The 13,539-nt window shown below is 45.9% G+C and overlaps 1 protein-coding gene across 2 annotated transcripts in view; it reads left to right on the top strand.

The window, feature by feature from the left end:
* Window positions 1–13,539, top strand: part of RPTOR (regulatory associated protein of MTOR complex 1) — a 288,180-nt gene that overhangs the window by 257,186 nt on the left and 17,455 nt on the right. The window contains exons 28-29 of one of the 2 annotated variants that reach the window (XM_030533960.1): window positions 8–112; window positions 5,621–5,668. In XM_030533960.1, the coding sequence (XP_030389820.1) occupies window positions 8–112; window positions 5,621–5,668 (153 nt within the window). The remainder of the gene's footprint in view (window positions 1–7; window positions 113–5,620; window positions 5,669–13,539) is intronic. The other variant, XM_030533961.1, reaches the window with a different exon arrangement.

Raw genomic sequence — 13,539 nt, 5'->3', positions numbered from 1 at the left:
CCTAAAGATGACGGTGCTATCAGAGTGTGGAAGAACTTTGCAGACCTGGAAAAGAATCCCGAGATGGTGACTGCTTGGCAGGGCTTGTCAGACATGCTGCCAACCACACGAGGTGAGTCTGTGCTGAATTCCCATCTGGGGGTAGAAATAACTTACCCTGGTGGAACCTTTTCTGGGGATAGGCAAAGTGGAACAAGCCTTCAGTGACATCCTTGTTAACAGTCTCTGGGCCTTGGAGTGGAGTCTCATCAAACCCTGGTAAGGGATTCCTTTTCCCCTTGTCCACATAAACCTCCAACACAAGCTCTTCTGAGCTAAGTATGACTGGAGTAGCCAGGTGGGGAGTAGCTGTGCAAGAAGGTAGAGATGGAGGATAATTCTCCAACAGTGGAATAGAGGAGTACAGCCACATTGTCCATCAGAGGCTCCACTGGAGTAGCATGGAACTAAGTTAACTTATTTTGCTCCTGAGGAGAGAACTGTAGAACAAGGGTGTACTGAGCACTTTCCTACCCTGAACTGGCTGTAGCAGTGGTTATGTCTTCCCTGATTTGGGTTTTATGAATAGCTCACTTGTTTCCTCTTTCCCTTTGATTGGCTGCTCACCCTTTGCACAACTTTGCACGTTGCACTCATGACCACACTAAGCTTGTGTTCCATTTTAGCACTTAACCCACAATAAATGACAGGGAGTGAGAGTTGGTAGAAGAGTGGGCAATCTCATCTGATATGTACAGGACAGCGGCACAATCAGACTCAAATCACCTTGGAACTTAAAAAATACCAAGCTAGTCTGCAGGCAGAAAGGCCACTCAGCCATGCACAATGCCGAAACCGGGAGTCTAATCCTGATGACTGTGAAACCTGTCTTAGGGTATTACTAGGGGGGGATGCTCTCTCCGTCCAAGGCCTGAGGATATATCAGTGACCTGACAATTATCCTCTGTCACTTGAATTCTGTAAATCAAGGTTGGATGTCTTTTACAAAGATCTGCTGTAGCACAACCAGCGGTTTTGGGTTTGATGCGGGTACCACTGGGTGAGATTCTCTGGCCTGCGCTGTGCAGGAGGTCCGACTAGATGATCGTAATGGTCCATTATGGCCTTAAACTCTGGCAGCTCTCATTTCTCAGCCTGTGTAGCTCATCTCAGGCGTCTGGCATAGTTTACTTGAAAACTCCCTGGTGCTAATCCAGTATAACTCTGTTAGACCCTATGTAATACCGTCAGAGCCAGCACAGCCTGTACTTGGTTCTTGGTGACTTGTCAAACAAATATTTCCACCCATATAACAAAGGGCTTGTGTACGTGAACATTTAATTCACAGTGAGCTGGGTGTGAATCTGCCCCACACTTGCTGGCCTCCCGCTAACTGTCCATGTGCACCTTGCTGATGGCACCATCAGTTTATGCAGGGTCCACGTGAACTGTGAATAGGATGCTAGTGCAGGGTAGATTCACAGCTCAGCTTGCTGCAAACTAAACGTCTGGGTAGACATGTCCAAAGGCTAGCAATTTTTACAGCTCAGTCTTACTTCCCATGCGTCTCCCTTTAACATCCCCCTCCCTCCCCCCATTTTCCTGCTTCTCTTGTTTAATGGCTTTTTAGCTATTCATTGGATTTTACTTGTGCTGCTTTGTTGGATTCAGGACTGGTGCCTCTCCCTTCACACCTCACAGTGTATGCCTGGCTCTGTGGTAGTCTAGTCAGGGAAAAGTATGATTGCTGTAACTTTAGGCTCTGTACCACACTGTCATACACGCACGTAATTAATTACTAACTGCTGGGAGTTTGCAGCGTGCTGTGAAAATTGCCACGATTTAAACCTGCTCTTTGCAGGGGCAAAAGCAGGAAGGAGCCAATGCACTGAGCTATTAAGTGCCTGGCTCCCTATTCCTCTTGCTCTGGAGCAGAGGAGAGAAAATCACTCGCCACACACGTCAAGCTGCACTTTTGACTCTCATTCGGTTGGTTTCTCATTTCTCCATTTCTTTTTCCCTAACATCAGCCTTTTTGAGTGATGCTGCCTAAGCTTTTCCCTCCCAGGAATCAGGATATTATTTCCATTGTCCTGGTAATGGACTTTCCCAAATCACTGGCCTCTAGGAATTCCCCAAGGCTCCCATTATCATCCACTTCTTGCTGCATAATGAGTAGAGTTCACAGGAGATGCTGACAAATGCAGACTGAATCCCTTCTGGCTTGCTCCCATTTTTCTCCCCCAATACCTACATGCACCTTTAATCAGGGCAGGGCTTTTGTGGCTTACATCTTGCTCTCTGCAGACCTTGAAAGCAGCAGCAAAAGGAAGGTACGCAGAAGCAATGTTTGACATTGCAGAATAGATGATGAACAGAAGCAAAAACTGATTTAGTTGCAAGTGTCAGGAAGTTGTGCTTGCCAAGACAGCAGTGCTGAAACTTTTGAGTCTTTTTCTGTTATGCATCTTCTACACCCTTTCCTGTGGTCTAAGCAAGTCCAGGCTTTGCGGCTTTCTTTGCTGTTCAACCAGTGAGTGATTGGATTAGATTCAGAAGAGAAATGTAGATTTCTTTATGGGGAGAGAAATAAACTCATTCATTTCAAAAGAGCCACGTGAAATGATTCCCTGGGAAATGAGATTCTCAACTGAAGAGCTAGCTTTTGCTGCAGATACCCAGGTTACAGTCCAGCGCTGAAGCAGTTATGTTCACATTCTCAATTTTCTGCCCCTCACTTGCCTCTTTTTTTAACTAAGGATGTTTACATGAAACCAGGAGTTTTACTGGAGTTCAGCTACTCCTGCTGTTGAACTTCCTCTCTCTTCATCCATACCCCCAGTGTCAGAATCCTTCCTCTGTGACTTGATCGTCTTCTCCACAGCAACCAGGATGCTGACTTTGCATGGGCATAAGCATCAGGAATAGATGAGACATTAAGAAACACAACATCTTTCCATGCAATTCTCTCATTTGTGGAGAACAGACTAGAGTAGGGAAAGGAAGAGTACGCATAGCGCTTAATAGAGAAACCAGGGTACTTCCTACAGGAGTCTGAAAGGCATCAGCAGGGTGTTTTAAGTGATGGGAGTTCCATGGCTTTAGCGCAGGGATGGGCAAACTGTGGGCCGCATCCGGCCTGCCAGCCATTACAGTTCGGCCATCAAGCTTCTGCTGGGGAGCAGGGTCTGAGGCTTTTCCCGCTCCAGCCTGGGAGCAGGGTAGGGGACCACTCTGCGCGGCTCCTGGAAGTAGCAGCTTGTCCCCCTTCCGGCTTCTACGCATAGGGGCAGCCAGGGGACTCTGCTCCGCATGCTGCCTCCGCCCCAAGCACTGCCCCCTCAACTCCCATTGGCCAGGAATCGCAGCCAATGGGAGCTGCAGGGGTGGGACCTGCAGACAGGGCAGCTCCCAGCAGAGCCACCTGACTGCACCTCCACGTAGGAGCCGGAGGGGTGACATGCCACTGCTTCCAGGAGCCACTTAAGGCTGCCCAGAGCCTGCACACTCTGAGCCTCTCCCCACGTCCTGATCCCCCCTCACCCTCTGAGCCCCTCGGTCCCAGTCCAGAGCACCTTCCTGCACCCCAACCCCCTCATCCCCAGCCCCACCCCAGAGCCTGCATCCCCAGCCAGAGCCCTCACCCAACCCCCTGCCCCACCCCGGAGCCCCCTCTCGCACCCTGAACTCCTGATTTCTGGCCCCACCCCGGATCCTGCACCCCCAGGCAGAGCCCCTCCCATACGCCAACCCCAATTTTGTGAGCATTCATGGCCTGCCATACAATTTCCATACCCAGATGTGGCCTTCGGGCCAAAAAGTTTGCCCACTCCTGCTTTAGCGCTGTAATTTATATCACAACAGCAGAGTAGTCTTGCTTAGTGTCCATCAGTTCCTCACCTGGCTGAGATGCGTGAACCGAAGCAAGGCCATAACTACATAGGAAAGTTGCATCAGTTTAACTTAAATTGGTTTTAAACAGATTTAGTTAAACTGGTGCAACCCTCGGTGTTGATACTGTTATTCTGATTTAAGAGATTCTTATTTCAATCCAGTTCAAACCTGTTTCCTATCCATTTAAGCTGAAGTGGGACTTGGGGGGGGGGGCTGCTCTTAAACCAAAATAAAAGTGTCTAATCAAGGGGTTGCACCAATTTGGGTTCACACCATTGGTTAAAACAATACAACTTTCTTGTGTGGACAGTCCCTAAGTCCAGCCAGAGGATGAAGTCTGAAAAAGAGGCAAAGCTCACGTTGTTAATAGCCTAATGTTTTGAACTAGGCAAAAAATAGATCTGCAAGTGCAAAACTGATGTGGCATTTAAGGAAAACTTGGAGCGTTTTCTAGTGAGCAGTGTAGGAGTTGCTGTAAAGATGTGGTCCTACTGCTGTGGGCATTGGGGTTCAAGTATTTACCAGAAACATAGGGAGGTTTGCAAATCAGTAGCGTTATGAGTGGCTGGAGATCCCAGGGGTGTCAGATAGGTGAGTAGCACTGTATCCATCCTGAGGTTTCTGTACAAGCAGCCTGTATAAGATAACTCAGAACTTGCACTGTCTGGCCCAGCAGCGTGTGTCATGCAGCTGCACAGCTATGTCTCTGAAGACAAGAAGTGGTGCAGACACTTCCCATGAGCGAAATTGCAACTTTCCCATTGTTCCTTCAAGATAAACCATATCTGTGAGGAAGAATGGAACATAAACTGCCACCTCCAATCTTAGCATCTCAGCTCTTTTAAAACTCAGGTTTTGGGACTCAGAGGAGTGTGTGGAAACACAACCAGCTGCCTTGAATCCATCTAATTACATTTACTTAAGTGTTGTGTTCCCCTCCCAGTTCCTCCTGTATACCACTTGTGTAAGCCTACATTGCTTTCCTTTGTCCAGACTGGCAAGAGAACCAGAGTGTGCATGAGACCTTCCTGTTTCCAGCAGCACTTTCTGAACACATTGAGTCCATATGCAAGACATAAGCAGGGATCTCAACAAGTATTTAAACACAGCCATACCCTGTGAACGTGCTGCCACCCTGCAGCTTCTTTTGCTGTACAGGGTTTATGAAGGTTTAAAACTAATCCGTTCTACAGCTAATTCCCCACTTAAGAACTGCCTAACTAGCATCTGTAAATTTTCTCTGACTGAATGTTCATTAGCAATCCACTGAAGTATGGTGCAGGAGACCCCATTATACTGCTGCTCAGCCACACTCAAGCCTGAAATGACAAAAAAAACTTCCTGTTTTGTGTTTGTTTTGATCTATACAGATGTTTATGTCATGGGTCATTTTGATTTTCATTTGTCACTCTCCAATGAGATGCATTTTATTTTATACCAAAGAACAAAACTATAAAAAGGATCTAGAGAGTGTCCAGTTTCAGGGAGAAACTTACCAATCAAATCTGTGGTGTTGGCAAACAGACTGAAGCTCGTTAATGGCTTCCTAGGAAAAGGCCGCTGTGATTAAAATCAAACCAGTGCCTTTTCTCTAGTTGGAAGCATGTACTTGACTTGGTGCTGCTGCTTTTCCCTTCACTGTTCTTTTCCTTTACTTTGAGTTGCTTTTCTAACCCTTTCAGTTTTATTTTGCCTTGGCTGACCCACTTACCCTTAGCATCACCCCTTACTCCCTGTCTTCTCACAGGTCTGGCCCGAAGGGTTTCAATCTATCTTGACAGAAGTAAACAGGGAGGTGAGTGCTTTCTTTCCTCTTACCTATGAGCAGCTGGGGTGGGAAGAGCCTTCTAGTCAGACTTGGCATCCCATTGAATGTCAGCTGGAAGGCTTTGCTGCTTCTCTCCCTCCCATTCCTTGTCTTGTACATATGTAGTTAATGAACAATGGGGAGTGTAATGAAGAGTATATGATCCTATCTGGATGGCCCAAGGTGCCCAGTGGAGAGTACAGCAAGTTAATCTAATGTGGCTGCTGTGGTGTGGGGGCTTTTTGCAGGTGGGAGATGTGGGTAGTCTTTTGAGTGCATAAAGCTCCTTCGTTGGTAGGAACGTTTCAAACCATCCTTGAGTAAAAGGGTTTGAATGACGGCTTCCAAATGGTGACAACAGACAGCGGTGGCTCTAGACATTTCGCCGCCCCAAGCAGGGCGACATGCTGCGGGGGACGCTCTGCCGGTCGCCGAGAGGGCGGCAGGCGGCTCCGGTGGACTTCTCACAGGCATGCCTGCAGGAGGTCCACTGGAGCCACCTGCCGCCCTCCTGGTGACCGACAAAGCGCCCCCTGCAGCATGCCACCCCAAGCACGCGCTTGGCGTGCTGGGGCCTGGAGCCGCCCCTGACAACAGATATCGCATTGAGCCAGTGGGATTTTTGTTTGTGTGTTGTTAGTTAAACGTATGACATACCCATAATATCAGACTGTGACAGGAAAGAGAATAGCTGGTGCATCTTTATCAGGCTCTGTCTAGTGGGTTGAGTCCTTTGGCTAGTACATGTCAAGCCCTGCCTTTACCTTCCATAAAAGTGTATGTAACTCCCCAGTCTTTGGCTGCAGAAGCCTGGGGGTTTGTTGGACATGAATCCCTTCTCTCTAATGAGCCCCTGAAGAGCGAGACAGATGGCGAACTCCTCAGAACATCATTTCCGTGTGTGTGGGAAAGTTGACATAATCTTCCTAGGCTGTTCATTAACTATTAATACTCATTAGCTGAGAAGGGCAGGAATGTGTCTGTAGTGATTAGCAGAACAAAAGTGGTTGTATCAGTGTGTGTGATTCAGAGCTTTCTAATTAAGGGCCTTTGCCCTCCGTCTGACTGTTCAAGAAACAGAGCTGTGGGATTGGACTGTGCAAACCTAATGTGTTACTATTAGCATCCTGGCTTTGCTAGGTGTTCACTGGCAAACTGAAAGGCTGAAATTAGAAAGTCTTGGCCAAAGGGAATTCCCTGTTCAGCAACTGGGCATCAGCTTAAGGAAATGCCAGACACTCCCATGCAGGATCAATACTGCCAATGCTATGCAAGCAGCACTCTGTCCAGAGCGCAGAAATAGCTGTGAATCAATAAAAACAAGCACAAGTGTTTAGCTCCCGGACATTCTCCTAATGGAGAATGTAGCAGGGATTTCCCCTATCTCTGTTGTAGAAGGAGTTCTCCAAAATGTACGAGTTTAACCATTTGTTTGATGGCCAAACAATCCAGATACACCCTCGTCAAATGCACATGTTTTGCTGAAGCCCCAGGGACATCCTTACATTCCATTGATTTCATGGGCCACAGCTGAGGTACTTAGATTGTTAGCTGTCTGGTACAAGGTGGCACATTGGCTGGAGTGGTTCACGACAGACTGTCAAAAGGCAGGGCAGCCACCTCAGACTGGTTGGACATTCTGTAATTAATTTCACCAACCCGTTAACAAGTGTGAACTCCTAAAGCACCTCAGTAGTCTTACCATGGAATCACAGACAGTCCCCTTGGGCATCCCAGTCTATCTGACCACCTGGGCAAGCCGGGCTAAGTAATAGGTGGTTGCCATACACCAAAGATCTCAAAAGTTTCAGGTTACTCTCAGTCCCAAGAGATCAGGCACTTACCCCTGGTCAGATCTCAAAGACAACACTTGTCAGTCGTATCGTAAACTAACTAAGGCTTCATTAACTAGGAAAAAGAAATGAGAGTTATTTACAGGTTAAAGCAGGCAAACATATAAACACAAACGAGTTGCAGTCTATAGTTTTAAAAGGTGGCGGAGCTGTAGTAATCTGTCAATACTGAATGTCTTTTAGGGCTACCCCAGATTGAAAAATGTTCTTGTTCACTATCGTTATTTCCTTCTTTCAGAATTCAAGCTGATGGGATGAGCCCTTTTGCACATAGCCTGTGCTGGGGCAATTAGAAAAGATTTTGTATTGTAATGTTCCACAGTGGCCCATTTAGTTTTGATAGTCTTCCCTGGTGGGCAAGAGATGATCCCTTCTGACAGGCTGACCAGTTCAGGGCGAACACTTCTTACAGTTATAAAGCAAAAACTTAAATATTACTTTATAGCATGTGATAAAGATATTGTAAGTGAGATTATTGCATGCAGCAATGTATGAGCATTTCATAAAGTCTAAACACATTATTATAAGTTCAGTACCTAACTTAACCTTACTAAGCCCTGCTCTACACTACAAACTTACGTTGGAATGACTTTGTTGCTCAGGAGTTTGGAAAATCCACACCGCTGAGTGATGCAGTTAGATCAGCTGAGCTCCTGCCATGGATGATGCTGTGTTGATGGGAGGGCTTCTCCCACCAACATAGTTCCTGCCCTCAGGGAGGTGGAGTACATGCACCGACGAGAGACGCTCTCCCATTGGCATAGGTAGTGTCTTCACGAAGCACTACAGTGGCACCGCTGCAGTGCTGTAAGTGTATACGAGCCCCAACACACTGGTGAAACACTGGTTTACAGCAAGGAATTTGTCTGTGCTTGGCTGAGGCCTAAAACCTTGGCAAGTCCTGGCACCTGGTTTGCCAGCATCAAGCAGGGACCATCTTTTTGTTCTCTGTCTGTACACCGCCTAGCACAGTAGGATCCTGGTCCATGAATGGGGCTTTTAGGCACTACAATAACAAATACAAATAATGAAAGCGCAGCGGCAGCAAAGGTGCTAAGTAACTATCGAGAGGGCACGAGGCCACAGCTTCTTGTTTGTGTCTAGATTGGCCCTGGAGCCTCCTTACAATGCTGGTGTGAAAAGAGGACAAAATTGCACCAAAATAACTAAATGGATTTTAATTCACATCTTTTGTTATTTCCACGCAAGGCTGTGTTATTCCAAAATAGGAATGGCCAGGAATGGCTAGAAATGTAAAACCCAGTTAGTTATTTTTCAGTTCAGCACACCCTAGAGAGACAGATGGCTTCTGGTTAAGTGGAGGTACATAAGGGAGTTTCTTTGAATAACGTTCTACTGTTAGTATTGACATTTCCACACATCACCTCTCTCCATGTGCCAATGTGAGCTCAGGTTCTGAAAGGGGGAGGAAAGGGGATTTCCTTTGGGAGAATTCACAGGTGAGTAGACAAAGTTTATGTATCAGAATCAAATGGTGGGGATGAAATAAACTCAGAAGGGATTGTAGAAATCCTTGAAAGCCTATAAACTTGAGCATCCTCTTGATTTTCTAGCCTTGCGGCTCTGTGCGTGGAGAGAAGGCTGGAGTAGGAAACCTTTTCTGTCTCCCCTCCACCCACTTTCCACCTTAGTTGGCTCTCTGGGGTTTGTTGATTCAGATACGAAATACATACGTTCGCTCTTACTTCACAAATGGTTCTATTCTTTTCATCCCAGGGAAGAGAAAACAGCATGTGCTCACCACCTCATTCCCTCCCATCTGTTCCCCCAGCACTCCCAAAACAAAATGAAAAATTTCAAATATCGTATTCTGAAAGAACAGGAGCTTGGCCTCTCAAGGCCTCCGCTCTCTTTTAATAAAACTGACACTTTTGCTGGCAGTAAGTAAGCAATCTGGATAAGAGAGGTGGGGGCTGCAGGGGGGATGCAGCAGTTGAGATCTCAAGGTGTTAAAGTTAGCAGCTGGGGTGGGGGGGGTGCCAGATTCCAAGAAGAGGCGTCCAGCTAGCGTGTACAGGAGGTTGTCAGCTGTGCTGTGGAGGAGGCTGCACCAGACAGACTGCCTGCCCTAATACACAGCTGGCCAACAGGGGCCAGGTGCTGAGTGAGATAACAGCCAGAGAGGTCCAGCACGGGAAGAGGAAGGTAAAGGTGAAACCCCAAATCTCACTTGAGGGTTGGTATCTGCCCTTTGAGGGTGGAGAAAAAGCGAGAAGCACCTTAGGTAAAGACAGTTCCTTTATGGAAATAAAGCAATTGGAGAAGCTGCAACTCCAGGACAAGGGTTTTGGGTGTTTTAAATTAAATTCCCAAAGTCACAGCTACTTTTCCCTTTCTTTCTGTGTCACTGGAGGTAGTGCTTGGCATGGAAAGAGTGTCACTTAAAGATACATTTTAGGACTGAATGAAGAATGAGGTAATGCAATCTTCCCACTGCTTCTTTGAAATTAAAATGGAGATACACTTCATTGCTTCCCCGGGAGGGCACCTGTTCTAAAGGTCAGCAGGGTGTTGTTGAGATGCTTTGCTATTGTGGTCCATACAGGCATTTGCAAACTCATCAAAATGCCAAGTACAGGTTGGCCACGTTCCAGCAATGATAAAAATAAGTGCACAGAGTTGGAATGAATCTGCTTTCAACACCAGGGTTATTTATTGAAAGTTATACAGAGAACTATCCCATCGAGATATATATCTGATTTTCAGAGGGAATCCTGCAGAGAACAGCCGTAGAAAGTTACCGCTTCAGGAACAGTTGTTGATATGCGTTGCCTATATATCTTTTCACATCATGCGGAACTGCTAGCCCTTGTGTTAAAAGGCTCAGCTAAAACCCCTTTCAAAATTGTTTTCTTGAGTTGTGGAAGACTTGTTGTGTTTTATCATCCAAGAATGTAGGAAAATGTGGTCTCAAGAAATGATGTTAAAGGAGCTGTGCTGTCCAGGTTCATGGTCCTAAAGTTCACGGGTTTTTAAAAATTCCACAGATTCAGTTACCAGATTTCCCTATGGGTGCAAGTGTATCGCACCATTCCCTGCTTTGTCTGCCCCATGCTGGTGAGCAGGCAGAAATGGGGGGAAATCCGGATCAGAGACTCCACCTCTATGGCTCACTCAGCCTGGAGGAGTCATGTACTATTTCAATATGCTGACATCTCATTGGAGCAAGGCACTGGCTGAGCAGAGTGATTGCCCAACATGCTCAAACCTGTAGGGCAAAACACAGCTAGTAGACCTCACTCTAAGCCCTAACATCCTGGAGATGGGTCCCTTTTAATTTAAAAAGGAAACATTAGTGAAAACTGATAACCATGGCACCGCTGTAGCATGTCTGGTGAAGATGTGCTATGCCGAGAGCATCTCCTGCTGACATCACACAGTGTGGACACCGCTTTAAATCGTTGTAACTTGAGTCTCTCTGGGAGGTGTCATTTTCACACCCCCAAGCATCATACGTTACATTGACTTAAGCAGTTGTGTAGACCAGCCCCCACTTCTGTTTTTCGTACCAATGGTGCCGGAATTTACGATGTTAACCTGAGTCAATACCAGTTTCCATTTTTGAAACACTAAAAACCTCAACCTCCTTTAATAAACATCAGCTTGCCCTGTAATTGATAACATGTAGGAGTAATGTCACTGTGTATATTGTGGAGTTTTCTTGTGATTAATATTTCACAGGCAAAAGAAGCCTTCTCATTTACATACTCGTGAATAATTTAGATTTATATAAAAAGTTGCCAGTTCTTTTGCTCTTTTTCAACACAAGTTAAGCTTCTTGTTTGGAGTGTTTTAGTCGCATAGTTATTTGTTCCTTATAGCACATCTCATTGAAAGGGTTTGAAAACGTGTCATATCAGCCTCTTGTTTCTCACCGGTTGCTCTTGTCATCTGCTGCAGCCCGTTGAGGCTGGAAGCTGAGATTTCCTGGGATGTCATCTGTGCCTGGAATTCAGCACATGTGTAGTCTCTGGTGACGAGAGGTTGAACAGCTCTCAGGTTGCGGGTATTCAAAGTCTCTCATTAAGGAGGATGCCAAGAGTTTTTTCTCTCTCGTGCCTGGGTTGTTTGGGGAAATGTGAGAACCACGGGGCCTCCCTTGGAGCATTATGTGTCAGATGAGGTCAAAATTGTATTTCCCATTTTGTCGAAGAAGGTTGCTCAGAAGGGCATGCTAGAGAGAAGGTCATTAAAGCTGTGGTTATTGAAATTTGAAATGCAGCCCATCCAGTCTCAGGAAACAGAGGTGATCAGATATTACAATGATGGAGCCCATCAAAGCATTAGTGGATAGTGGGGGATATAGTGCAACCCATAGGACTATGCATTTGAGTGTTGGCCACATTATATGGATTAAAAACTGCCTAGCAGATGGGTCTCAAAATATTACTTAAAACAGGGCATCGTCATCGAGCGGGCATGTTACCAGTGGGGTCCTGCAGGGATTGGTTCTTGGCCCTGTGCTATTTAACATCTTTATCAATGACCTGGAAGAAAACATAAAATCATCATTCACAGAGCTTATAAATGACACACAAAAATTGGGGGAGTGGGAAATAATGAAGAGGACAGGTCACCGATTGAAAGTGATCTAGGTCTTTTGGTAAACCGGGCACACGCAAACTATGGGTTTTTTGAATATGGTTAAATGTAAATGTATGCATCTGGGAACAAAGAATGCAGGCCATACTGACAGGCTGAAGGACTCTATCCTGGGAAACAGTGACTGAAAAAAATACGGGGGTTGTAGTGGATAATCAGCTGAATGTGAGCTCCCAGCATGATACTGTGACCAAAAGAGCCAGTGTGATCCTGGGGTACGTAATCAGGAGAATCTCAAGTAGGAGTGGAGAGATTATTTCATCCTGTGTCCAGTTCTGGTGCTCGCAGTTCAAGAAGGATGTTGATAAATTGGAGAGTGGTCAGAGAAGAGCCACGAGAATGATTCAAGGATTGGAAAGCCTATGTGAGAGTGGTAGACTCAAGGAACTCAATCTATTTAGCCTAACAAAGAGAAAATTAGGAGGTGACTTGATCCCAGTCTGTAAGTACCCACATGGGGAACAAATATTTGATCCTGGGCTGAGGAAGGTCTAACACAATCCAAGGCTGGAAGCCGAAGCTAGACAAATTCAGACTGTAAACAAGGTTAAAATTTTTAATACTGAGGATAAATAACCATTGGAACAATTTACCACGGGCTGTAGCGAATCCTCCATCGCTGACCATTTTTAAATCAAGATTGGACGTTTTTCTGACATATGCTCTAGGAATTATTTTGGGGACGTCTGTCCTGTGTTATACAGGAGTTCAGACTAGATGATCACATTTCCTCTGGCCTTAGAATCTATAACTCTGTAAGTCAGTCCATCCATTCCTACACACCTTTCTCCAATTTGAACTTTAGTCTTGTTGGGCGCTGAAGAAAGGGAAGTCCCTTCTGCAAGATGCAGTCTCTCCACGTGTTCCCCCAGCTGGAGGGGACTTCTACGTATGTGAAGCATCCTCTTCAAAATTAGATTTCCATCCCTCTGCCTCTCAAGAAGTGGAATCTCTCACAGCGCCCTTCATTGGTGTGAATTCTCGCTCTTTTCAACTTGTGAAATCTCTCATGATGTGAAACCTCCACCTTTGTAAGAAACAAAATTTTCCCCTTACCCTCCTGAAGATCCCAGTGACTATGAAAAGAGCAAATTCCCCACAGCTACCCCAGAGCAAACTTATTAATAATTGGCACCAACTATACCAACGAAAGCCCTACAACTTCTTATCCCTCCTAGTAGAGGAAAATCTGCAGGCTCAGGGATTATTGCTGCTAATCAAACTGAAGAAGATAATTGTCTTCAAACTGGGGTACATGATGGAAATTTGAGAGCTTTAAAACTGCCTAGCAGAGCCTTGCCTACTTAACTCTATCAGCTATGTAATGGCAGTATCCATTTCAGGCCTCCCAGGTTTATCTTGTCACATGGGCCATAAACAGGA

Source organism: Gopherus evgoodei, chromosome 15 (genome assembly GCF_007399415.2).
Source record: "Gopherus evgoodei ecotype Sinaloan lineage chromosome 15, rGopEvg1_v1.p, whole genome shotgun sequence".
Taxonomy (NCBI): domain Eukaryota; kingdom Metazoa; phylum Chordata; order Testudines; family Testudinidae; genus Gopherus; species Gopherus evgoodei.
This window is presented reverse-complemented; position numbering and strand designations above follow the sequence as displayed.